The sequence below is a fragment of the Podarcis muralis genome, chromosome 6 (assembly GCF_964188315.1).
Source record: "Podarcis muralis chromosome 6, rPodMur119.hap1.1, whole genome shotgun sequence".
NCBI lineage: Eukaryota > Metazoa > Chordata > Lepidosauria > Squamata > Lacertidae > Podarcis > Podarcis muralis.
This window is the reverse complement of record NC_135660.1, coordinates 55,422,571-55,450,486: the sequence shown is the minus strand read 5'-3', so window position 1 is coordinate 55,450,486 and position 27,916 is coordinate 55,422,571. Positions and strand designations below refer to the sequence as shown.

Genomic DNA, 27,916 nt, shown 5'->3' with positions numbered 1-27,916 from the left:
GTCTAATTTTAACCCCTTCCTTCACTCTTTTGGGAAGACTAAAATTTGCTTCCACTTCCTTTTCTCTCTTGCTCTAAAGGTTTTCAGGAAAAGTTTTCTTGAAGTCACACATCCTGTGTGCATCTTTCTTTTTTTCTTAGTAAAATGGTCATGCTACCAACAAGGGTAGAGATGGGCGGAATTTTGTTCGCAGGTTGCCCAGGTTCATATTGGGGTTCTGGGATTTGCTTCTAGGAAGTGTGAACTTCTGATTTCATAACAAAGCCCTCCCTGGCATAAGCCAGATCTCAGTGGATATAAACTAAAATCAAGATTTAGCATAACCCAGTGATTAAAGTCTGGGCCTTGGGGTCAGGCCACTGAGGCTGCAGTCCTAAATCCACTTCCCTGTGAGTAAGCCATGCTGGATTCAACAGGACTTACTTCTAAGTAGACATGGTTATGATTGCAAATCTGACCTCAGCAAACAATACTATGATTATATTATTATTACTATTACTTTAATTATTTTATAGCACATTATGTAACATAAGTTGCTTATTATTCCTGCATCAACACTTTAAGTGTAGTAAGCTATGGCAGCTGAAATATGGCCCAGAATATTGAAATATGGTCCAAATATTTCTCCAGAACTGCTCAAGGCATTTCATGGCTGAGAGAGAATTTGCACCTGGATTTGTTGCTTTAAAGGTCCAGATTTTGGGAACTGTATCAGTTGTGCCTGTTTATTTGCATTCAAGACATAAGCATAGGTATCCCCCCCCCCCTCTTTTTAGGACCATAAAGTGTTTGAATGTTGGACAGGAAACATATTAAGGACCTGTGCAGTTATGATATGGCTTTATGAGATAGAGGGATGTGCTCTGGGAGGAATATGCTGATACAGTATACTCTGCTAGGGAACCCTTGCACCTTAAAGATGTGTGCCTGCACCAGTCTCACTTCACTGAAATGTAGCAACATGACGACTGCCTTTCCGCATGTCTTTTGATATACGGGACTTTTAGATAGACCTTTGTGAGATTCTTCTATGCAGATTAATTACACAGCGTGCCTAGACAAACAACTATTTTCCTAAGGGGAGGACGGCATAGGGCAATACCAATAGGAGATAAGGAACCTTAATTTACAGCTGTGAATCTGCCTGCAGGAACAACAGCCTGCCTATGTAAAATGGGATTTGAGAAAACAGATTGTGTACAGAAGATGAAAATTGAACTGGCTAGCGTTAAAACCACCTTTTGTCTTCAGTTCGGCAGAACTAAAGGCATGTGGGATTAATTAGGTGTTTGTAGCAAGCAATCAGCTGGGTCTGCACTGGAATGAAGCAAAGCTGACGGACAGGAATTAGGAACATGTGATGTGCCCTTTGGCTGAGCAGCTGGTACCAATCAGTAGTTCCTTTGAATCAGAGTAGGGCTAAAATTCATTGCAGTCTGAATGCTACAAACACTTATACACACGTTTGCTTAATGTAAACTAATGGGGATAGAAAATTCCAATGCAGCTGTTTCAAACACTGTGCTAGATAGCTTGCCTTCCATTTCCATTGTTTTAAATCAGTTGCATTGGACCAATTCTAAGTTTCACTTAACTACAATGCATAATATGAATTGACAGAACTATTCTTCACCTTCCCACCAATGACACATCATGGATCACATCATATTTGAAGTGATAAATGCCATACAGCCCCTGCTTCACACACTTCTTATAGTGCCTTCCTCATATTTATACCCTATAATTCACTTCTGGGAATTATACAGATGCAGATACTATAGCAGCCAATGGATTGACCTGGGAAGTTTCAGCTCAGATATTCTCGCTACCATGAACTAAGTAGGTGTCCTTCACTAACTGTGTATCTTTCCGCTTCAACACTCCATGATTTATACAGGATGCATGGAGAATCATTTGGTCCATAAGCAGGCAATCTTATTACAGCACCAGCAATTGATGGCTTCAGATAGGTGTAGGTAGGTAGGGGTAGGGGTAGGGGTAGGGGTGTGTGTGTGTGTGTGAGAGAGAGAGAGAGAGAGAGAGAGAGAGAGAGACCAGATAGACAAGGAATAGACAAGGAATAGACAAGGAATAGTCTGTATATATCAGGTCTTTTTAACCACACATTGCATATGTAGTGCAGAGGTTGAAAGATAGTAGGTTACCTACTAAATTCAGGGTAGATGAAAAATCTACCCTGGGGGGCGGTGCCTGGAACCCTGGCCCTGACCACAACTCAGCTGGCAGCAAGAAAGGTCCCCAAGTGGCAGACAACATCTTTCTCAACCACAACAAAGCAGGCCAGTGCCCAAGTGGCAAGCCAGTGTTGCTACTATCAAAGCAAGAGTAGGTAGCAAGTCAGTAACTAAAGACAGGATGACAAATGCTATGTTGCAATGGCTTTGACAGGTTTGGCACAACCACCTTCCCAAGCCAGGATGTCTTGTGAGAGCCTGCAGGACTTCTGGTGACATGCTGTGCAACAGTGGTTCCCAAACTCCAACCCCATAGGCCACCTGAAAATTGTTGAGGGTCCTGGAAGGGCACTTAATTATTTTTCTGCTCATTGCAGCAACTGTGCTAAATGTCTGACTTGCAATTGTTTTTTTTTCTTTTTATTTATTTTTATCCCCCTCCCTGCTCCATCTTTCTGGCCTCCTCCTACCCATTAGTGGTCTATCCTGCTCACTTTGTAGGTTCTTTGACTAATGGAGCAGCTGACATGCCTGCTGCTCCCACTGTTTTTCACAGACATGCTGTGGACAACCTGAGTGAAGCTTGAGGACCACTGGTGATCCATGCTAGCTCAGCTGGTTAGAGTGTAGTGCTGAAAATGCCAAGGTTGCAGGTTCGATCCCCATATTCCTGCTTTGCAGGGGAATGAACTAGATGATTCTCATGGTCATCTACAATTCTATGTCCTACAGGGGAAATAGGGCCAGTACTGGCAAGTACTGTGGTGGGAGAAGCCCTATGGGAATTGGGGTGAGTCAGGGTGTACACAGCCCACTCTCTTCACTGCATCCTGAAAGGAGACTTTCTAGTTCACAGCAGCTGTGTGTGCAAATTATATACCATAGCTCAGGCTTCCTCAAACCTGGTACTCCAGATGTTTTGAGACTACAGTTCCCATCATCCCTGACCACTGGTCCTGCTAGCTAGGGAGCATGAGAGTTGTAGGCCAAAAACATCTGGAGGGCCGAGTTTGAGGAAGCCTGCCATAGCTGCATGCATCATAAATCTATAGGCAGTACAATATAGGATTTGAATATGAGGAGCTTGTAACGTATGTGCTTCAGTGGGTGCATGACACTTTTTGCAAACATGCACAGGATAAGCATTTAATTGGTGGACCCCCTCCACCAACTGTTTCTGATTCCTGTATAAATCAAGTATAAATCAGGTAGCTGCAAGTAGGACTGCGATAATACATGTGAAGCAGCCTTCGCCAACCTGATGGCCCCCAGAAGTTTTGGACTACAACTCCCATCATCAGCAGTCAGGACATCTGGGCTAGCTGAGGCTGCTAGGAATTGTAGTCCAAAACATCTGGAGGGCACCAGGTTGGTGAAGGCTGATGCAAGGCATTAAAGAAAGGCTAAGCATTATTTTTCAAATAAATAAATCCTTGTTGCACCAGACGAGAAGTAGCCAACAAAATTGTATTCCCTCTACCCCTAATATAAAGATTTTATTGGCAGGGAAAGATTGCATAGAAAGGCTTTTAGGATGACTATGTTTTCCATCTAAGTAAATCTAGGATAAAAATATCTTGCCGGAGTTGCCAGATGTAATTTATTTAAGGGAACATTCCTTATTCCGAAATGCCTCCATGCCAAACGTCTCTTCTCCATAGCATTCCTGTGAAACACAAGCCTTTCAAACTGCATTATGTTTCTAATTTCTGAAATCTTGATGTGCCAAACCAACAAATCCTGACTGTTCTGCATTTTGTATATACATCAGGAAAAGTTCCTTGGGAATGTATTCATCTTTAAGATAGTTCTGAAAGTGCTTACCTAGTCTTGTGCGCGTTTCCATGAGTGTCAACACGTGCCTCCATTTCTGAGGATGAATGTTGAGGATAAATGCTGAGGATGAAATGTACATTTAAGCATTTCAGTGATTGCTTGGAATAGGAATCTGCCATGCACCTAATGCACTGTCACCACCACACACAAGTTATGCAGTCACCTCCCCTCCAACTAGTGCAGATATTCCACCTCATACGTATCTTGGATTCTGGTCTGCAACGCTTTGTAACTAGACTTTGAAACAGACCCACAATACATTGAGTTACCCCATCTTGCTACATTATCTGCTCAATCACTCCTCTGCCTTGCAATGCAAAGCAATTATTTTCAGGGCTATCCCAGGACATTTTGCTGGCTGAGTGGGAGCAGCAAATGGTGTCCCCTTCCTGGTCCAAGTCATGTTGGGTAGCATCCAAGGCTGGTCAAATTATGTTATTTCCTCAGGCAGGAAATCCTGCAAGCACCTCCCCCCACTCCGCCACCTCAAAGGAAAAACATATCATTGATAACAATGATTTCATGACACCCAAAATCTGCTGTCTGAGGCAGCTACCTCCTTATGCCTAAAGGTAAGGCTGACCTTGATAACACTGCATACAAGGCAAGCATTTTTGTCAGTTTAACCTCTCACTGCTCGCACAGCTATAACTTTTTTCTTTTGACAAAACTGGATGTTTCTCCAAGCACGATACCCTCTAAAACGTCTTGAATCAAATTTGGCTGTTTTCTGAAGCACTGAGTCAGGTTCTGAACTGAATCTTGTGGTTGGTGTACACTGTCAGTATTTTCTGCTGCTGTGGTACTCTTTTGCTTTGCTGAATGAGTGTGTGTGCGTGTGTGTGTGCGCACGCACACACTGTTCTTTTACTTCCTCTCTCTTCCCCGTCTTGCTTTGAACTAAAGTGTCTGGCTCTGAATCAGGGCTTCCTCCTGCATCTTTTCTTGTCTCACTTTCTTCTTTTTCAGGCTTGCTCAGTGAGAACAGCTGCAGCAATACAGCAAGTGGGGATCTCTTTTCCCTTTCTTGTCTCTTGCTATCTCCCTGCTGCATGTTATGTGTGCGGTTGGTAGCAGCAGTGCTTTCGAGCATAAACCTCACTACAAACCTACATGATGGCAATCTAGGATTGCTGCAGTGGAAAGTATTAGCAGGGAGGCAATAAGACTTTCTAACTTTCCTAATATGGTACAAATGACTAAAGAGAGGGACTCCATTCAGAGGAGAGAGCTTAAACTATACATAAGCTCATTTATGCTCATTTAAGCTCATTCCAGCCCTGTGGGGGGGAAATGGGGGAAGGGGAGCTGACGATGTTCTTCAAAAAGAATGTCAATTGGTTCACATGTGATACAAAAACCACAGGAAACTTGAAAACTGATTGCAAATGCACCTCCCTGCATGATAATAATTTTTAAGTCTTTTACACACAAGCTGCAGCAGAAAGTGAGGGGCTTCAAAGAGTCTACTGAAAATTGGGCTGAGAGGTGTGATGAAAGTTCACATTCTCAAATTTTTGACTCAGAATTTGAAAGGGGGACAAAAAAGAGGGGTGTTTTCAGGAAGCACAAAATAAGACTAAGAGTAGGTGGACTTACAAGTGGCAAAACGGCATATTGCAGTCTTTCCTCTTTTCTGCCACTGTTATCAGCTGCATATCTACATTCTAGTAGCATGTGTGAAATCAGTATAAATTATTCGAATAGTGGGTAGTCACGAGGATCCAGAGAAATGGTCCTTGATTCAATCTCCACATTTGTTTCTTATTCATTTAAATATTTATATCCTGGTGTTCCAACCTGTCATCAGGATGCCTAATATGGCTAAGAACGTGGGATTGATAGACCAGTTAAAATCAGGCCCATCCTATTTCTTGGTTACAGAGCGAAGTCTGTCCTGACCTCCTTTGATGCAGATTGTTAATGAAAAAGCCTTTTAAAAATACCCAGAAACACACTTAAAACACAAGCACACCTTTAAAAGTACTTAAGAGGTGGTACAAGGGTTGTGAGCTGCCTTTGTTCACTCCCAGGTCTTTCCCTTTAAAACATTTGAAATAGTGTATCCAATTGCCCAAAACTTGTGGGGCTAGCGTTACTTGCCGCTACATGAAGTACATGAAGAAAGATCCCATGAGAATGATGGGATTTGGAGATGTTCTATCCCTTCCCTGGGGAATTATACGAAAAAATGGCTAGCTTCTGGAGCAGACATAGCCTGCCCGGTGGAGTGGAGCCATTACACCAGCTATCAAACACATGGGTTGTTGTTGCTTATTAGGAGGAAGCAGTCCTTTTCCTAAAAAAAATGTTTAGGGGCACTCTCATTTTTCTACTCATATTGAAATACTGCCCCTCAATGATGCCAAACTTAGATTCACAAAATGTTTAGGGGTGTGTGTACCCCTGCGACACCCCCCCCCCCAAAAAAAAGGACTGGGAGGAAGAGAGACAAGGCATCAGGGACATCTGCATGGGGCAAGTGGCAACTGGGAAGGCAACATGGGACTGCCACTTCTGCACTGGGACTGCCATGCTTTCTTCTGCACAATTGCCCCTTGTAGCAATAGAATGCTACCATGTTCTATGAGCACCTATTTCAGAGGTTTTAAAGGGGGGGGGGGAATTGGCAGGGGAGCAGTGTGCTATCTTCTGATCACCTGATAAAAATACACCAAACTGTGGATTCTGAAGCTGACCACTAATCTCATCTGGGTCAAGATCTATCTTGACTGGATCTGATGAGTCTGCTCTGGAATCCAAGTACTGTGGAGTCCTCCTCCCTACAAGCAGCATAATTTAAAAACAAAAATATCAAGATCAATGGGATTTACTCCCAGCTAAGTGTTTACAAGCCAAAACCTCCTTGAGATCTTTAGATGTGAATCATATGCCTGTTCTGAAACTCTGTATTAGGTCGTAAGAACTTTAAAAGGACCCAAACTAGATAAGGCCAAGGGCTCATCTCATCTAGCATTTGGTTCTCAGTCTCCAAACAAATGCTTATAGGAAACTCACAAGCAGCTCATGAGCACAATTGCACTCTCCCAAATATAGTCAAGCTCCAATACTTTGGTGAAGGCCAGGATCTAAATTTGCACCTTAATTTGTCTATGGATAATGCATAACATGTGAAAGACACTGCCTCTTTGTTTTCTGCCCCTGATGGAATTTAAACCAATTCACTAGTTGTGTCTGGAAGATAAAATAGGAAGCCTGCCATGTTCCTTTACTTGCCAGTGATGGAAGAGTGTTTCCAGCTCACAGCTTGTTCCACTCTTACAGCCTTTATTAATGCTACTCCCCGAGACTCAAGTAGTCGGTACCTTCATATTAAGATTTACAGCATACTTATGGGAATTTGGGTCATGAACTTCTGCAGGAAATTGTCTGCTCTCTATGAGTCATGTCATGAGTACCAAAATATAAGGCCTACAAAAACATACTGTAGGTCACAATCAACCCATTGGTCTGTACGGCTCTTAACTTTGCATCCTCACTGATACAGATAGACTTGAAGTCTGGAAACTGAGATTGTCACTGTTAAGAATCCCGATTTCATATAGGAACCGGGTCCTGACATCTGTTGGTAAAACTGCCACATAAGTTAAGCAATTGCACACCACTTTGATTTTCAGGGAGAAACAATTAAGTGTGTGTTTCTTAAATCTTCAGCTGAAAGTAGACTTAAAATGCTTGACTTGGGCTAGATTGTGCACTGTGCCATTAATCTGTCTATGTAGATGTTTAGACTACTGGTTGGAGAAACTGTGCATGCTTCCCAGGGAGCAAGTCCTATTGCAATCTGTGAAATTCACTTCCAAATAAACACACACAGGATTGCATTGCATGCCCCATGGGAATTCATAAGACATATCTCACTTTTTTCGGAAGTGTATCCAATATTAGGAACTTAGCAAACAGCTTTAAATTGAGTCAGAACATTGGTCCATCTAGCAGAGTATACTTTATACTGACCAGCAGTAGCTCTCTAGTGTTTCCAATAGGAATGGGGGAGAAATTCCATTAAGATTGCTTCAAAAGGCAAACTCACCAAATTCGCACTTTTCAGAAAAAATATATACAAATCACCCTTCAGACTTCTCTGAATTTTGCAGCCCAGTTTGACAGCCAAGAAACGGGTACAAAAATGCAAAAACAACCTACAGATATGAATTATATGAGGGTGAAGTACTTTGCAGGAAATGTGTATATTAGGCAAATCTGCATACAAAAAATATGTTTGTTAGGATAAATCTACAATGCTCACAATTTGCGAACTGGTTTAAGGTTTCTCTTACAACCAAGTGGTATATGAATTTTATGAAATAGTAAATAAATATGCATGAATTTTCAAGAGGATATTCCCGCCCAAATAAATAAATGTGTGGAGAACTGAATTTAAGAGTAGGAAAATGAGAAAGTGAGAAGCCTGTAACTAACAGGCCCATCTACCCCTACATGCAAGGAAGACGCTGTAGCACTGAGCAATGGCCCTTTCCTCCCCAGTCATGTGATTTTGGGGGCCATTGAAAAAGGCACCGGAACGATTTTTTGCTGTTAGCAGAAAGAGGAAGGGATTAAAATATGGGGGTCCCCCCTTCATTTAGTGGATTTTGTCTTTTATGTTTCAATAGTCTATATTTGGGGGAAAACAATACACCATATTTTTCTTTTCTCCTTACAGTTAAAAATGGGAACAAGAAAGGTGAGAAAAACAAGAAAAGCAACGAAAGGACACCAGATGGCGACTATGAAAGACGAAGCACTTATGAGGAGAGCTGGGAAAGTAAGCTTGAATCTTCTCAGATGGCATCTTACTTTTTTTTCATTCTTTGGTGAACAATTTTCCGAGAGAAATAACGAGGTGAAATGGTACCTCCTCAAGAGAGCCTAGCTCATTACTAAACACTCATCAGTTCCAGATGTGTGTTCTGGAACCTTCTTATTAGCTGCTGACTAAAACTACAGGCTCGAAACCTGCAGCACCTCAGGCCATGTTGATCAGTCTTGGGAGGGATGGGAAACTTCTTTCAGCCCGAAAGCCACATTCCCTTCTGGCAACCTTCCAAGAGCCACATGGAAGTGGTGGGGAGAGCCAAGATGTTAAAGTGGGTGGAGGGGGGGGAGCACTAACCCAGCCCTCTCCATATCACATCCAGACAAGCAACATGAATTACAGTATCAGAATTCAAGGACAGATTCCAGCCAGGCAAAAAAAAAGGGGGGGTAGAGCTAGTGAGGGTTGTGGCCTGGGGAAATGGTGAAGGTGGTCTAGGGAGAGTTCTGTGGGTCAGGTAAAGAGGGGTGGAGATCCACATTTAACCCTTGAGACTGAGTTTGCCCACAGTTTTCCCCCATTGAACTCACAGAAAGGGAAAGGGTGGATGAATAAACTGCCTAGTTATTAGCAACAGTCCTCATTCCTATGAGAGATTTTGTTCAACAAAACTAGTTTTCCATGAATATAGTAAAGGTACTTGATTGGTGGGTTTCTGAAACAGTAGTAGGACTGAATGTTGTCTCCATTGGTCAGCATGGGACAGATGTAGGTGGTAGCTTTCTGAACTGAACCACTTCATTCAGCAAAGGGAAGGCATAATATTTTTGAATGATTAAATGAAAAAAAAATTACCTGCTTGTAATAATCCAGCATATCAGGGAGACAGAAATCATATTGTAAGGGAAGATCATATTTTTGACTGTATTAAAAGAAGCACCCTGCAGGTAGTGAACTGCCACACAACAGAGAATAACTTTCTTCCCAAAGCACTTATTTATTATCAGCAGGGAGGTTCTTCTTATGATGGGAGGGCATTCAAAAATATGGTCCTTCTTGCTGTAGGAAGGAGTCAGGATCAAAATTACCTCAGTCTCGCACCTCACTCTGCATTATGCACAGAATGGCCCCCAGAAACTAGACAAACTTAAAAAAATAATTCAAGTTGTACTTTACAACATGACACTTGACATGTATTTTTTCACATTCTCTTTAGACACCTGTAGAAAATTTGCAGAAGCACTTCTGCAGCAATAAAGTTTACTTTTGCATTAAGCAGTTCCATCAAATCTATAGAGTCTTCAAAATAAATGCCACTAGCCCACCCCACAATATAGAGTTGAACTATCTCAAAAGGTAAATTCCAATGGATGTTGTATAACCCTAGGAAAAAATATTATTTAAGTGCCATAGAACAGATGAAAATGAATCATGAAGAAATGATAGGCCACACCAGACCAATTTCAAACTATTCTCCAGAGATTTACACCGTACTGAGCAAACACTACACACTTGTGGCTTCTGAACATTTCCTGGTTGGTTCCCCCTAGGGAGCTGTGCAAAGTTCATCTTTACACAATTGTACATCTGCAGTAAAAATAGGATGAAAAAACACTCCCCCCCATATGCCATAGTATTTAAGTGCATGCTTAGTACAATGCAATCTTATGTAAGTTTATTCAGAAATAAGGCTAATGAACTCCATGGGACTTACTTGCATGTATGTGTGTGGGATTGCAACCATTATCTTAAATATAGGTCGGTCTGTTGTATCAATATACTTAGACCTACACTTATGTATTTTGATGCTTTTGAATCTCATCAGGAAATGATTGGGAATTAATGTATTGCTAGGAGGCTGAACCTAAACATTTGCACCATCATGAATATAGTAATTGTGGCTAGCAGCCAGTGCTTTTTTCTGTCCCCTTTTTTGTGGGGGGAGGAGGAGGAGGAGGGGGGGCTCTTGGACCCTGTCAGAGCATCGTGCCTCCTTCCCAAAACTGGGCAAATGCTTCCCAGGCTTGGGGAAGGAGGTGTAAGCCTGTTTTCTGGCAGCACGTTGAACAGCATGACCCTGTGGTGGGAATAGGCATGCACAGGTGTTGGGTTACCACTCCATCATCCCTGACCAGTGGCTATGCTGGCCAAGGCTGATGGGAAATGGAGTCCAACAACACCTGGAGGCCCACATGTTTTCCAACCCTGGTTTAATCCTTACCTCAATTTAGGTCAGGTCATACAAACCCAAAAATTCTTAGCGCCTTTGTTCAGGAGCTTCCTTGGTTAACTTGGGATGCATGGCTCCCTAGAGCTTGAATGGCTGCTTGGTTATGTTCCTTCTAGTATCCAGGACAATTTTGAAGGATCATTTGAAACAGATGTTAAGGCTCGTTTGTTTGGCAATAGTGAAAGCGAAATCAAATCTGAGTGGTTTGCATTTGTTCCACTCTAGCCAAAACACCATCACTGTTTACGTTTAAAAATCTGGCAAGAGATTCAAATTATTGCATCCACATGGAAACCAATAAATCAATCAATAATACAGACTTAAAAATAGCCAAACATATTTTGACAGTCAGACGTCAAATTCTGAAACATGCTTCTATTTGTCACACTTCCCGGGACTATGGAGTGGGGGGAAGGACACGCTGCCCCCATCCATCACCTAGGGGACCAAGGGCCACAGAGAAGTGGTATCTCTTGCCTTCTAGGAAGAATATCCACACAAGGGGGGCGGGGAGGCAACTTGGCCTCATCCCTCATCCAGAGCAGGAAGAGTCATGGCAGATTTCCTTTCCCTCTCCCTGTCAGAAATCATATTTGGTTCTAACTGTCAGTTGCTCTGAGATAACAAAGTAGAAGGGAATCAAGCTGTGGCCCAACCATTGGCCAGGACAATCAGGGTTTTTTGGGTTCAGTTACAATCCCTCCTGACTAAGCAAGAGCACCAGCTAGGAAATACTATGCTCGTCCCAGTTTGTTTACATCTCACTGTTTTGTTCTAGCCATGTCAAACCAATCAGCCTGAAGGTCCCAGGCTCAATCCCATGCATCTCCAATCAGGGCAGGCAGAGACTTGTCTACTATTCTGGCACTCCATTGGACACTCTGATCTTGTGACTCATGACCCCCCTCCCTCTGGGAGAGACCAAGTTGAGTGTCTTTCTATTGGGGGGGCAGGGGGGCAGGGGGGGAGGCAAATCTGCCACTACAGAGAGCAGGTACATCATTATCAAACAGTCTGATCTTTGGAATGAAGCATTGTAAAGTAGCTACATTATATATTAGGAATAAACCATCAAGGGTTGACTGGAAAAAAGCGTTGAAAAGCATGTTTAAACAAGTACAATGAAAAGGAAAAATGAATACTTTGTTGTTCTGGGCTCTGACATGTACCTTAAAAGAGACAGGGGTATTGCTTTATGATGGAGAAGGGAAATAAAGTAGAATCAGGTGAACTGGAAAGAAAGCTTTCATCTGAAATAATGTTTGACAAATACCTCTACAAAGTTTCTAAGCTTCCCGTTTCAATAACGTTGGCAGATTTTGAGTTAAGGCTATTCATTGCCCCATGAGATGTGAAATAGGATCAGAAGAGGTATTTTCAAAGAAAGCATTTGTTTTATAATGGAAGAAGCCAAACCATATATGACTAATAGTTTGGACTGGAGCTTTAAAGAATTTGGCCTGATAGGCATGTACTGGCACAACTACTGTTATGGAGCATTTTGGCTTTCCAAATTTCATCCTCTAGGGAATCACAAATCTTTGCCAAAGAAATCTCTCACCCAGTATAAAAAGGAATTTCAAAGCATCTGCTCTCTAGAAAGAAAAAAGGCCATTGTCTTTGGATACGTTGATTCATTTACATGTACTAACACTAGAAAAATAACCTAGCTTCAAGGCTTAGCTAGAGATTGACTGTTTCAGAGGCAAGGGGATTTGTCAGGTTCCTGCCTAACTGAAGTGGCAGACCTCTCACAGAGTGAGAGGTATGGTGCAGATCATGAGATTCACCCAGCTAGCTGACCTGTGGCTCTCCAAATGCTATTGCACTACAACTCATATAATTCACAATCATTGGCTGTGTTGGCTGGGAGTCCAACAACATAATCTCAGCTCTATTGCAAAGAGAACACTTAACGCTATTCTTCACTTATCCTGTGTCCTGAATCCCTGGCCTACCTGGTAGCAAGTCAGTAAGCCAAGTCCAAAGTTCATAGGGCAGGAGTCAAGCCACACAAAATCCAAAGCTCAGGAAATGCAGTCCAGGGTCAATCCAAGTAGCCAAGTCTGAAGTCCAGCAGTCAGGATACAGTCCAGTCAAACCCAAAACACAGTCCCATAGAGGTCCAGGAGGATTCGAGTCAAGGCCCCACAACACAAGCAGTTGTGCAGACACAGCACCTCAGCTCTGCTTCCCTTTTGTACTTTGCAAGCTGATTGCAGCATCTGGGCTTGATGAGGCAGGTGGGCCTCATCTGTTCTGAGCCTACTTCAGCTGAGGAATCACACATCTCATCCCAGAGCTAACAAGCCCCACCTGGCCAGCTAGAGAGCCCTTGCCTGCTTCAGCCTCCTGGAGCACCCTGACTGCTGTTCCCTGTGCCTCAGAGCTTGCCTTGTTTGTGGGGACAGGAGTCCCTCTGGCTCTGGTGATGGCTCCTGCTGCTCTGGATTCTGTGCATTGATCCTCATCCCCTTGCCATCCTCCACCATGCTGTGAGCACTTCATTCTCCACCCCCTGTTTGCCCTGGAATGTCCCAGTGTCAGCTGCCCCCCTCACTGGGATTCTTTTCCCTGCCATCCTGCCAGTTCATGAGATCCCGAGAGGCAAGTATACTAGTAGCTAAGAATCATGGGTGAGAAGAGTGCTTATACGCTCATGGACTGCTCACTGGTTTTCCACTGGCCTCTGGCTGGCCACCATGAGAGCAGGGTGCTGGACTAGATGGGCCATGGGCCCGGTCCACCAGGCTCATCTTATGTTCTTAAAGCAGAGCCAACTTGCAGAAGCCCAAGAGGCGTCGCCCCTGCAGCCTCCATCATTGGTGGAAAAGTGGCAATGAGATCTTCCCAAAATCTCATGAGATCTTGTGCGCTCTTTGAGATCTCACAAGAGCTCCACAAGAACTTGTGGGATCTCTTCCAGAACCCACCGTTGTTGCCACACAACTCAGGTAAGGAAGGCTTTGGCAGGGGTGGGGCGACGGCACAGTCCCACTTTGCCTCGGGTGGCAAAACAGGATGCACTGCCCCTGTCTTAAAGTTCAGGCTTTGATAAACTGACATTATTAGTTTCCCTCATTTCTTTGAAGAGGAACTTACAATTAAATCTTAAGATACAAATTGCATATTGCTTTCTAATTGAACTTGATTACTGAATGTAAATCATATTTAACTAGCTATAATAACTGTGTTGGAAAATAATAGACTCCATTCTGACCATGCTATACATGGGAAGACATGAGCCAAAATCTTTGAGCTGGCATAGATATGGGCCTATGCATTTTTATAAAACTTATATAAGTCTCATTTCCTACTCTACTCATGCGGAGGAGAGACACTATCATTCATGAGGGTTCTGTAGGAAATCAAGAATGGTTTTTTTCTTGTTGTGCCTGGCAGAATTGAAGATTTGTTAAAGCAACCTAAAAAAGAAAGCATTTGTTGGCAGAAAGCAAATGGAAATATTTTGGAAGAGGAGAAACGATCCAGTTTTTCAACTGATTGGTATATTGGTTACCTACTTTAAAAAGGCAATTTTCCTTTCCATCTTTTTCTTGCTCTGCCTCCTCATGCAGACCAGACTGTGCAAAAATCTGCTTATTTTGCTCTCCCTATATGTGTGTGATTCCTTTTGTCTACTGATATTTATTTTTCTTCAAGAGGATCTTGACTTGTAAACCATTCCATCATTGATTCCATTATGAAAAATGAATATTTGGTGGATTGTTGTATGGAGATTATTATAGTCTTGGCAGGAAAAGAAAACCATATTGTCAGAGCTGCCCGAGGTCCCAGCTCACAAAGGACCAACGCCAGTTCGTTGTTATATACAAAAGTCTTTATTGAAGTTCAGTTTCGCTTTCACAGCCGCGGCGCGCAGCTCTACGTCTCAAACTCTAGACCGCTGAAGCTCCGTCTGAATCTCCTCCCCCCAGACACCAGTTTAAGACTCTAGCCTTGCTCCACCTCTTCCTTTGCTCTTTCCTCCTCTGGTTCCGCCTGTCCACTGGGGTCTTGCCCTTCCTAGACTCTTCTGACGCTGAGTCCCCTGAGTCTTCCCCCTGCCTCCGGCGGGCTTTAGGACCTGGTTCCCAATCCGGGTTTTCTGCTGTCCCGCGCGCCTGTACATTCGAACTTGGCGCGCGCGCCCAGCCGGCAACCTTCCTCCTGACCGTTACACTGCTCCTGTCACTGCTTCCCCCTTCGGTGAGGCTAGCTGGACCTGACCTCCCCTCGTTCCCCCACTCTCCGATAGAGGCGTGGTCAGCCCTGACTCATCTTCTCTCCCTGCTGGAGGAGACGCTGGCCCTGACACATGGGACTCTTCCCCCCCACTATGCTCTGGTGGGGAAGCTGGTCCTGATCTCCCGCTGCTGCTTTGGGAGTCCCCGCTGGCCCCTTGTTTCTGGTGCGTCCCCCCTGGGACCCCCCTTGCCCTGACCATCGGCGCCCCCTTCTGGGAATATTCTGATTCGCTGGAGAAGCTCATGGAATCTCTCGGGTCACTGTTATACTCCCCTACGCTGCCCTCAGATTCTTCTCCTTCGCTCTCCATTTCCTCTCTCCCCTGTGCCTCTGCTCCTGAGCCCCTGACACATATATTTAGCAATATGTATATACCGCTAAATAAATCATTAACTGGTTTACATGAATGGTGACTCATTTAAAAAGCAATAAAAACATAACTTTTTTTAAAAAAAAAGTTGACATGATAAAATTATCAACATAGAGATAACGATGGAAGATTTTTTAATAATAGAAAAGCAAAAACATATGCATCTAATAAAGATAGCATGCCTGAGTAGATCTGTATTGTGAAAACAATACAATGATGGTACCTACCTAATACTAGTAGTTGCATAGCTTATTACCCCCGGACAGAGGTGCCAGCTTCTCCAGAGGATAGGCGGAGGGGGCGGGAATGAGGTTGCACAATGTCATGTGACTTCCCCTGAATATTGAGGGGGCCTGGCCGCCTTATAATTTTTTTTGGGGGGTAGACAAAACTGCCTCAGTCCCTAGGAGTCAGTGCCTATGTCCCTGGAATAACCCATGTGGTGTCCTCTAATGTTATTTATTTATTAAATGTATAATCTATCTTTGATACCAAGGGAACCCATGGTGGCAAACACATCCGTGTTAAAACAATGCATTTTAAAATAAAATAACATATTGAAAATGTCTAAAAACAAAGTCATACACTCTCACAGCTAGTGGTTACCAGGACTACAGTGCCAATCAGCAGCAGCCAGCATGGCCAATGGAAAGGGATTGTGGGAATTGTAGTCCAGCAATGTCTGGAGGGCACCATTTTGGTTAACCCTGGCTTAACCCACGATTGATCTGATATTTGTCTTTCCTTGGCAAGGATCCAAAGTTCTGGTTTAGGCATGGTTGGATGCACCCAGTGGATTTTTTTTTAAAAAAAATCTTTATCATTTGAGCTGTGGGCAAGAAATAATTTCTAAGGTGATGAACCACACTACAAGCACATATGGATTTTTGTTTGTTTGTTAATTGTGGAACTGCTCTTAGTCTTCTAACCTGTCCTTGGTCACTAGTGCTAAATGCTTTCTTTTCCAGTTGTATCTCTGGGATGTCCAGGGATTCTCCTAAGGTTAGGCTGCATATATGAACTCTCTTTGTATGAGGGTGTTCCTAGGGATGTCCTCTGTCCCTCTGCTCCACAGGATCAGATTGCACTGTAGTCCTTTTGTGTTGCATTCCAGTATGGAAACGCAGAATGATTGTGCTGGAAATGTTGTCAAGTTCACACTGATCGAAAGCATTTCCCATCTCTGGTTCTACAAGGGCTAGAGACTGGGATTTTTTTTCAAAAACTGGAAGCTGGAAATTTAGGTCAGCTGTGAGGTCCCAACCCAGGAAGGTCTCAAGAGCTCCTATTGCATTATTATAACCAGGGCCTTGTTAGTGGCATAGCTATTGCTGTCAATTTGTTCCAAGGATTAAATCCTGAAATACATGCACTAGGGAGTGAGCCACAACAAAACCAGACTTACTTCCTACTGTTGACTTAAGAGCAAATGGCTTCCTAGTGAGGAGGACATAGGGGCTCTTATATCAGAATTCTAGCTTTGGTGATAGAATTCCTTCAAGCATAGAGATTTCAGAAAAGAATTCTAAATAACAGTACATGAAAAGATTTGTAGTGGAGGGCTTGTACTTTATTTTGAAAGCAAAACAGTTTCAAGTGTGGGCTTCTTTTTAAACAAGAAAAGTTATTAGGGAAGGGGCTGCGTATTACCCCATCCTTTCCTAACATTTCTCTACTCCATATTTATCATTTAGTCAGTGGTGGCCAAACTCAGCCCCCCCAGCTGTTTTGGGACTACAACTCCCATCATCCCTAGCTAACAGGACCAGTGGTCAGGCGTGATGGGAAATGTAGTCCCAATACAGCTGGAGGGCCGAGTTTGGCCACCACTGAAGGTGTTCTGCTCCTCCAAGGAGCTCATAGTGGTGTACCTGGTTCTTCTCCTCCCCATTTTATCTTTACAACAATCCTGTGAGGTAGGTTAGTGTGAGATCATGACTGGCCCAAGGTCTCCCAGTGAATTTAATGGTTGATGGGCATTTGAACCCTGGTCACCCAGATCCTAGTCTAGCACTGTAACTACTCAGCCACACATAGCATCTACCCTCAGTGTCTTTCTTACCACCTGCAATTTCTCTGCTCAAAGAATCCCTTCTGATTCTTGGTTTTTTAATAAATATATTGATGCTCCATTACATTACTGCTTTAGAGATACACATCACAGCAATATACTTGGAGGAACATGATAATAATTTACCTGCATTTTGGTATTGGGTTACCGTGCGTGCAAACAGGAAAGCAACCTCTTTTCAAGCTATGTTTTTAATCATTAGAACAGTTTGAAAACAGGATGTCCACAGGGTCTTTGATATATATATACAGCATTCATTTTATGAGCATCATAAAATTATATTGTTTAAGACAAGATAAGGCAGCAGCAGTAGTTTCAAACATACCCGTTTCAAAGATATACTGTTGTATGTTATCTAAAGCTTAACTGAACCTCTTCAGTCTGAAAACTTGGAGAGGAAATCTCATGAGAACAGATTTACTGGAAATTCCCACTTTCAACCCTGCCAAAATAACAGAAGCTCGACGTTAAATGTGCTTTTTAAAAACAAAAAAAGTTGGCAGCCACACAGCCAGCTGGAACCCAGAAGTGCAAAGGAGCACTCCTTTGGAGACTGATGAATAAACAATTCAGCCTTTCTAAATATCCAAAATGTTTGGTTCAACAATTCCATGTTTGGAGTAGAGGGACCACAGTGATAATTATCTCCCTGTTCTTTTGCTATCATGCAAAGAATGACGAAATGTTCAGTGGGAGGAGAGGGCATTACCCCCAATACTGATACTGAACTCCAAAAATAATTACAACAAGCTGAAGCATTCTGATCTGTCTCTGTGAACGCAACATGATGCAGCTGGTTTCAGAAAAGGGAACGATATCATTAAGCTCTTAAAAGGCATTAGTGAAGACCTATGAAATTCTACAGACAATGGAGAGCTGAGGGGGCCCCATCCTGCTTTTGAAAATCCACATTTGTGCTTTTCTAGGGAAAGGCTTCCAGAGTGTGGCTGTTTCAGAAATATTTTTATTTAATTTTATTTATTTCAGCAATTTATACATGCCACTTACACCATTGTTGTACACTGAGGTCACTAAAGAGATACAAAGGAAAAAATCAATTTAAACCATGGGTGGGCAAACTAAGGCCCACTAAGGAACTACGGCAAACTAAGGATCCTGCCCGATTGCCTTCTAAATCTGGCCCGTAGACGGTCCAGGAATCAGCGTGTTTTTACAGGTGTAGAATGTGTGCTTTTATTTAAAATGCATCTCTGGGTTATTTGTGGGGCATAGGAATTTGTTCATTATTTTTTTTCAAAATATAGTCCAGCCCCCCCCCCCCCCACAAGGTCTGAGGGACAGTGGACCAGCCCCCTGCTGAAAGTTTGCTGACCCCTGGTTTAAACTAACCATAAAATCAGGAAAATTTAGCAAAAATGTCTGCGATAATAAAAAGGTCTTCACCAAGCACCTGAAGTTCAACAGGGAGGGGGCCTTTCTGATCTCAGCTGGGAGTTCCAAAGAAGTTAGCCTACAACACTAAACACATGGCTGCTGGTTGATGTGAGCCGTAAACTGAAAGCTGTTGAGCTTTTTCTTATGAAGCCACCACCAAAGTTGTCGAGCTTTTCTCCCCCCCCCCAAAAAAATTCTCCCCATACCTCAATTCCGCCTTTGAAATCCCAGCAATGTCTGGGAAAATCTGGACGTATGGCAGCCCTACCATAAACCTGAGCCAAAGGAATCCACGAATAATGACTTCCCAAGGCCCTCAGTGATCAGGCAGGGACAAAAGGTATCAGCCAGTACTTAAGGCTATGAGTCCTGGAAAACCTTGCAGGTTTAGGAGGGCAGGGCCCTGACTGACTACAGCCACAAAAGCTGCTGCTGAACACACTCTTGGGCTAGGGTATTGTTTGGTGTTGTTGCTGTTTTTTGTTGGGAGGGGGTCGTTGCTGTTGGGTTTTTTCTTTTGGCATCTTTGTATTTTTATTTTAAATCTTGCTGTGATTTATGTGGAAATAGTTCAGTTTGGTTGTGTGTTTTCTAATGATTGTTTACGGCTACTTTTGTTATGTTGCCAATTTATGTATTATTTTCATGTTGTGACCCTCCTTGAGCATGGTTTGAACTATGGAAAGGTGGCATACAAACTTAGGTATGTATGTATGAATGTATTCGTTCAACTCTTAGAAAGAAACTGCAGGCAGCTCATTCTGGATGTCATTAAGGCTAGCAAATGGTTTGTTGCTGTTGTTGCATTTTTCTTCCAGGAAAAAGAAAAAACGGTTTTTTTTACTCCCAGGGAGAGGCACTTGTCTTAGATACCAAAATAATTTGGCTGGCCTTGGGTATTATGAACCTTGACCTGTGTGTGGTGGTGGGCAGCAAGACTGTCATTTGTTGTTCTGCCTCAGGTAGCAAATGTCTTAGGCCAGCCCTGCTTACCTCAAGAGTCTCAGAGGTTTCAATTTTCTCAAGTACTTTTCACACTTTTGTGGTTGTTTTAAATTTCTTCACCATAAGGTCCCAGGGCAGATTACAACATTTTAGGGGCTTTCACAGAGAATGCCCTCTCCCAAACTTCTGATGGTGAAGGAGGGCCTCCTCACCTAATCTTCACCCAAGAAGGGTCTGTAGGGAAGGAGGTTATTTTTCCGTGGTGTGCCATGTCCGCTCACCTAACTTAAAGGCAAAAGTTAGGATTAGGCCAAATTGAGGGTGTTCTAATGAGGATATGTTAAACAGGGTCTCCTTGTGGCTTAAGAAAGATAAAACTGCACACAGAGATCAATTTCTATTTCTTTCCAATGCTGATATTTGGCTGTTGCTTTAAAAATATAAGAAACACATTAAGTGTTTAACTCTGGCCCATAATACACAAAACATCATTCCAAAAGTCAACAATGGCTTAGTGTGAAAATGTTAGAACTTGATTCTTTGCTGGTGACTTGTAAGGGGTATTCAAGATGCCCAAACTTCCATATTCGGAATTTAAGCCCTCAGAACTCTAATATACCAAGCATCTGATATAAATTAGGGACAAATGTGGAAATATCATATGAGTGGATCCATCCTCAAGGTGGCAGAATATAGCTGCAATTTATCCTCCGCCCCCTATCAATTGTCTGTAGCTATAAATAAAACAGATTTATTTCAATTGTATGAAGTATGTTGTTCAGTCTCATCCAACCTCCACAAAGCCTGTCCACGGCAATGTTTAACAACACCAAGTGATCAAACCATATTTTCAACTCAAAAAAGCTTCGTGGCAGAAAACGGTGCATCTATTGTTTTCTATACCGAGAAAATCCTGTGGGTCACATGGCAAGATTCAGATGCATTGCAAGTCAACCTTTAGAGTCCATCACTTTTACCAATATTACCTCCCTGATGCCTGAGGAAAGGAGATGAGGGCTAAGTCTATAGACTTTTGTTGACATTGAACCATCTGGGGTTCCTGGGGGTTGTATTAGTGGAGAGTTAAGGCTAGCAGGCCTGCAGGTTCCTTAAGCCTGTTTGGTTGTGGTTCTTCCTTGAATAGGGCTAAGAGGCAATGTGCATGGCAATATATTCTCTTGGGGCCCTGAGTCAAGTTCAAAACAACTAAAACAGAAAAGAAAGGAATACAGCAGGGATGGGGAACCTCTGGTCTTCCAGATGTTGTTGTAGTCCAACTCCCATGAGTCCCAGACAGCATGGCTAATGGCCAGGAATGAGAGGAATGTAGTATAACAACATATGGAGGACCACAGGTCCTCCATACCTGGAATACAAGGAGAAGGGTAGGGCAGGGCAGGAGGGGAGCCAAACCTAACTAAGGGGAAGGGATGGAAACATTTGAGGGTCCCACAAAGAAATTCTCTGGCAAAGTAATCCACATGAAATGAAGCCCTTGATATTTTATCCAAGACAATGCCAGCTCATGACTGCGGATCCTTCTCATAGGTTGATTTATACCTGGAGAATCCTGCCTACCACACACAACAAATTGAAGCAGGGGTCTTGAAGGGCACTGAAAAGTGTGGAACAAACAGAGAGGGTGACTTCCTGCATATACCTCCTGTGGAAGGTTGACCATCAACTATTCTTAAGATGTGCTAATGGGCGGGTCATCAGTAACAGTGCTTAATTTACCAAAACCGGGTTTTCAGAAGACCAAATTAATTTATTTTTAAAATCATTATTACTATTAAATTTTGCAAGATTCCATAACAGCATGATTATGAACAATTTGATAATTAAGACAAAGAAAGAAAGAAAGAAAGAAAGAAAGAAAGAAAGAAAGAAAGCCAGCTAGACACCCATAAAAAAGGTAAAGGTAAAGGACCCCTGACAGTTAAGTCCAGTCGCAAACGACTCTAGGGTTGCAGCGCTCATCTCGCTTTACTGGCCGAGGGAGCTGACGTTTGTCCACAGACAGTTTTTCCTGGTCATGTGGCTAGCATGACTAAGGCGCTTCTGGTAAAACCAGAGCAGCGCACAGAAACGCCATTTACCTTCCCACTGGAGCGGTACCTATTTATCTACTTGCACTTTGACGTGCTTTCGAACTGCTAGGTTAGCAGGAGCTGGGACCGAGCAATGGGAGCTCACCCCATCACGGGGATTCAAACCACGACCTTCTGATCGGCAAGCTCTAGGCTCAGTGGTTTAGACCACAGCGCCACCCGCAACCCAGACACCCATAGCTCTGTTAAATAAATCAACAAAGAAGAAAACATTTCTCAGTAAGTCCCATGTATGTTAATCTTTCATATGTAGCCCAGTTCAAAGGTTGTTGGTTACAAGACAAGGATAACAAGAAGAAAAACAACAATGATGATCATCATTATACTTATATCTCAAGCTATTTACTAATTATTGATTGATCATCAAAAGTGTAAATCCATAACTCAATTCTGGTAATGAACCCTATCTTTTAGTATAGTCAATAATGTTCTGTTAACTTTATCAAGAATTCTTGTCTATGTTTTCCTTCCTAATATCTATGAAAATATGTCAGCTTAGCCATGCCTGCAAAAACTAAATTTGGACCATATTTTAGCATAAGGCTGGAAGAAAAGCCTAAAAACTCAGATATTATTCAACTCTATCTGCAGTATTCGTATGTTTATATATTTTCTGCTCTGAATCAGAGCCATGCCTCCAAATCTAAATCCAGTCCCCCCCCTCTTTTTTTAATTTGTAAATTTGGTAACAATCAAATTTAGATCAATGAATATGGCACATTTCTGCACATCTACAAATCCAAAGTTTGGCTTCATGCTTGAGAACAGAAGGCTGAACACTGTGTTGTATTTTTTTCTAGATATGATACTACATTCAGACCTCTCCTGTCAAAAACAATGCATTCTATTAAAACTTCACATCTGTACTTAGCAGAGATGGCCAATATTAGATTTTCCTCACTCTCTGTAACTTGTTCACATCTTTACTCGCTGCTGTTAATGTCAATTGCATTTTCTTCTGTCCAGTATCAAAGATCAAGTAGTTAATTACATCAGTGTAAAAGCTTTACTAACATTGGATTTAATATTGGCAGACCTAGTCAGATATTCATAATGAAGTTCTTGCAGAGAGTAAGAAATGTCACTGAAATGCAAAGGTGACTTTTGAATTTCTATCACTTTATGCATGTGAAAGACACTGGATAGCAGAAATCTGCAAAAAAAGAAGGAAAAAGATACTCATCATTTTTCTGGCACCATCCAGCCTCTATCCCTTGTGTGGCATTGCATATTTTTACTGAGCAGGTCAAATCAATGCTGTTTTTCTTATCTGAACAGCTTACAGAGCAATTATAAGTTAACTGTTTTTTTTTTAATTTTGTTTGTCTTTGTTTGGGCAGGAAGGGCGGACTAGTAAACAAACAAACAAACAAACAAACAAACAAATTCCCTGTTGTGCTATCTAAATCTAGTCAGGGCAGGAGTTGAGGTGGTGATTTTGCTGCTTATTTATCTCAGCTGGTATTTTTTTTAACCCAATAATTTCCCATCCGATTGACACCAGTGGGAGAGAAGCTAAGTATTGCCAGCAGCAGGCTAGGTTACTGAGGGTCCAATCTGTGAGCACAGGGGACTTTTGATCTAGGGCTGGTAACAGCATGGCCATGGAATGCCTTGTTTCGGCCATTATCTCATGTGGGAACATCATTGGCAACAGATTTATTCCCATAGAGCTGTTCTGGAGAGGGGCACTTCAGCCCCATCATATTGCTCTGATAGGGGTAGAAATCTTTAAATAATCATAACCCTGGGTTTATACTGCAGTTTGTTTTTAACGAGATTGTGTTAACAAGTTTTTCCTCAAAGAAGAGAGGGTCAGTGTGAACTCATTTTAGTAGATTTTTGGAAATATGAAGGAATATGAAGCCCCATCAGTATGCTGCCAGAGTTGCAGTGCTGGCTACAATCTCCCTCCACTGTTGGAGACAATATGGGAATTGCAAATGGGGAAGATGCTCTTGTGCTCAGGTCTTGCTTGTGGGCTTCCCATAGGCATCTGGTTGGCCAGGAGGGGAGCAAGATGCTGTATTGGATTGGATAGACCCTTAGCCTTATGCTCTTATGTACATTTGGAGGTCCAGTCCAACACCACTCTGGTAACATTCAGAATCATAAGCCATGTGCTTTCTTCTTACAGACAACGGTGGCATATGAAAGAGCCCAACATCATTACATATGCTACCAAAATAACATGGGAGGATCATATCACTGAGAAACATCTCTGACACTACTTCAGCGACATAACAGTTGAGTGCTCCCCACTTCTTTGAACAGTGAGGAGTCCAGAGGTCAGCGCTAGGGTCAGCGTTCCAACTGCTTTCTTTCTTCTCTTGCATCACTGTTTACAGAGTAGACTCTACCATACAGATAAATATTCAAGAAAACATCTCCAGTCATTTGTTACTTCTTAAAGGTAAAAGTAAAGGTACCCCTGCCCGTACGGGCCAGTCTTGCCAGACTCTAGGGTTGTGCACTCATCTCACTCTATAGGCCGGGAGCCAGCGCTGTCTGCAGACACTTCCGGGTCACGTGGCCAGCGTGACAAGCTGCATCTGGCGAGCCAGCGCAGCACACGGAACGCCGTTTACCTTCCCGCCGGTAAGCGGTCCCTATTTATCTACTTGCACCCGGGGGTGCTTTCAAACTGCTAGGTGGGCAGGCGCTGGGACCGAACGACGGGAGCGCACCCCACCGCGGGGATTCGAACCGCCGACCATGCGATCGGCAAGTCCTAGGCGCTGAGGTTTTACCCACAGCACCACCCGCATCCCTAATTGTTACTTCTTAGGAAACACCAATTCGGTTTCACGTGTTCAGTTATTTCAGGGGGGAAAACTGGTGATCCACCACACAATCCATTGTATATTGGATTTTACTTACACCAGAGCTATTCAGATATTAGTCCCCTGTGTGGACATCCTGGAGCACTGAAGGCAGGACAGGTGTGACAGGTGAGCAGGCAAGGCACTGCCTCCTCTGTCTCCTCCATGTGTATGACTCAGATGATAGTTGTTTTCTAAATCCAGCCAAATTAATACAAGTCATGCTGCAAGTGGTTTCATTTTGCAGAAGGGTGCAATAATGTGGCTGCAGTGATGCCATGAGACAATTGTGAATAAATTACGGATAATAAAATGGGAGAAAACCTCTGTTAGCATCACACCAACTTTGTTGAAAACTGTTTCAAACTGTGTCCTTTGTATCTCCAACATGTTTATATCTACTCAAGGGCTCAACCCTTTCTTTGGAAAACTTTGTGCTTTTCAAATGGACTGCTGAGAGGTCGGGTCCTCATATGGGACTAATAAAGACATTGCTGTGGATTTTAAATAGCTTTTTAGACTGAAGACAACACAGTTCTAAATCATTACTAACTCCTGGCGATTGACCTTAGAGGAATCAGGATGCCGTGGTTACTTTGAACACAGATATTATTCTACTGGTATGTTGACTAAATGCTAACTTAATAGTTGGAAGTGGATGAACTAGAAACAAAGATTAAAGAACTATGATTTGCAGTCTTGCTTTTCACTTCCTCAGTTGGCCCAAAAGCCCCAGGAAGGGAGATTGTGAATGGAAGAACTTGAAATGTTTGGGCTGTGGAAAACATTTTTCAGTCTAAATCTGGATAGATATGACTAAGTTCGTTTCAAAGGAAAAGGGAAAGAAGGATGAAGGACTTGATAATTGGTTTTAATTAAAAACAGTAACCTGGGATGTATGGCAGCTTGCTAAATTGAAATCAAAAAACAATATGAAGTTGTAGAACTAATTAATCTATCTCTGAGATGCATTTGTCAGAAACTGTGTTTATATTTATACACATATAACCTGTGCATATACACAATCAAATATAGTGGTTCATACACTGTTTTCTCAACTTAAGATATAAATCCTTGCTTTCCAGGTTGCCCTCCACTTGGTCTTGAAACATTAAAAATTACTGACTTCCAGCTCCATGCTTCTACTGTAAAGCGATATGGCCTTGGGGCCCACAGAGCACGGCTAAATATTCAGGTAAGTTCACCTTTCCAACGGGTCAAGAGGATGGGATTACTCTGCAATTTCCCCCAAAGGACACTTACAGATTTTGACCATACTGATGGCTAACATGTTTTGTTTGTTTTAAAGAATATATGCTAGTTAATTTTGTTTCTTTACTCTGAATGTTCTGGCATTAATGTCCAAAAGAAAATTTAACACAGATGATAAAAAATGACTTTGGGAACTATTGGCAGGGAGGTTTACAAAAGTTAAACAAGTAGCTCTTGGCTTCCTGTTTCCGGTGTGGTAAGAACAGAGTTTCTCCTGCCAACATGGGAGAGAGACAGACGGAGATAATCAGATAATGATAGGGTTGGAAGAGGAACCAGTCTCTCATCCGCAGTTTGCCTAGTGGTCTGGCACTCAATTCCCCATGGAATGAGGAATAAGGAATGAGGGCAGGCAAAGGCACTGGGTGCAAGGAGCCCTCTGGCTGCCACGACCCTCACCCCCAGCCTGCTCCCGTTCTTGGAAGCACAGGTCATCCTTTTAATTGGACTTTAATTGAAGTAAACTACAGGCACGTGCCAAAGACAATGAGATAAGAAACTGCAAAAACAACCCAGCTACAAGGATATGAAAGGTTTGGATTGAGAGCGGATTTCATTTGGTAAAAGAGACGATGTGGGGAGGGGAGCCCATGGTTTGCTTACTTAAGGTTTTTCTTGACATTTATGATATGACAGAATGCCCCCCAGAATGCAAGTTTTATTAAATAATATCTGCACAAGTGAGGATGGAGAAAATTGGAATATTGTATGGATTTTAACAAAACTGGAACTGTGTGTGAGAGAGAAAGGAACTGAGAGGGAAGGGGGGAAGAAATGCTATTCTTTGAAAATATAGAGCAAAATCCCTAACCTCCATTATCCACAAAGGAATGTGTTTCAGATAAATGGCCATAAATGAGCGGCAGGGAGGAAAGGAGTCTACCAGCTGTGAGAGTAAAGGATACAACATTATATATGGATGGGAAAACATCATGAAAAAAATTGTCACACACAGGAAAGAATAAGGATTACAGCTAAAGTTCCTCACTTGAAACTTCATAAATTACCTATTATACCAACATGAATTGAAATCACAAGATTGTAGCTGTTCCCATCTGAATGGAATGGAATGGAATGGAATTATTAAAATTTTGGAATGCAGAAAAATATAGAAGAATGAACTCATCAACTCTAGTATGTGAGGGGGTCAGTTAAATTAAATTGTATAATTTGACATTTGAATAATTGACTTTAATAATTATACTAATTGGATAAAAATGGTACTGTTATAATGAGGCTATTATTAGAATGATATTGGGGAATATTTTTTTTAAAAAATTGCTCTTGGCATGAGATTTAAAGTTATACAGGTTTTCTGGTTCCAAAGTGTACTCCCATAATAATGGCAATACCAATATAGCTACTGATAAAAACTCCGAGACTCTATGTAGCCCACATATGCTGTAATAAGCTACAGGTGGGTTAACTCCACCGTCATGTGGACGTCTCAGCTTTAAGTCACTTTTTAGAATGAGGATCCTCAAATCAAAGCCTACTGAAACATTCACATCCTAGACTTGACCTGTGTGTGGTCAAAATTCATGTGTCTTTTTGAAAGCCATTAGCCACAACACTATCATTTCCCATAGGATAGAGATTTCATCCAGTCTCTGTTCAGCAGTCTCTGTTGCTTCTGACTTC

At 42.4% G+C, this 27,916-nt stretch overlaps 1 protein-coding gene and 1 long non-coding RNA gene across 2 annotated transcripts in view; both read left to right on the top strand.

Annotated features, from left to right (window-relative positions):
- LOC144328009 (uncharacterized) overlaps positions 1-27,916 on the top strand; it is an 84,734-nt gene that overhangs the window by 15,115 nt on the left and 41,703 nt on the right. The gene's annotated exons all lie outside the window — the stretch shown is intronic.
- Positions 1-27,916, top strand: part of CPXM2 (carboxypeptidase X, M14 family member 2) — a 70,452-nt gene that overhangs the window by 833 nt on the left and 41,703 nt on the right. Inside the window, exons 2-3 of the mRNA XM_028730011.2 lie at positions 8,719-8,820; positions 26,089-26,198. Of these exons, the coding sequence (XP_028585844.2) occupies positions 8,719-8,820; positions 26,089-26,198 (212 nt within the window). The remainder of the gene's footprint in view (positions 1-8,718; positions 8,821-26,088; positions 26,199-27,916) is intronic.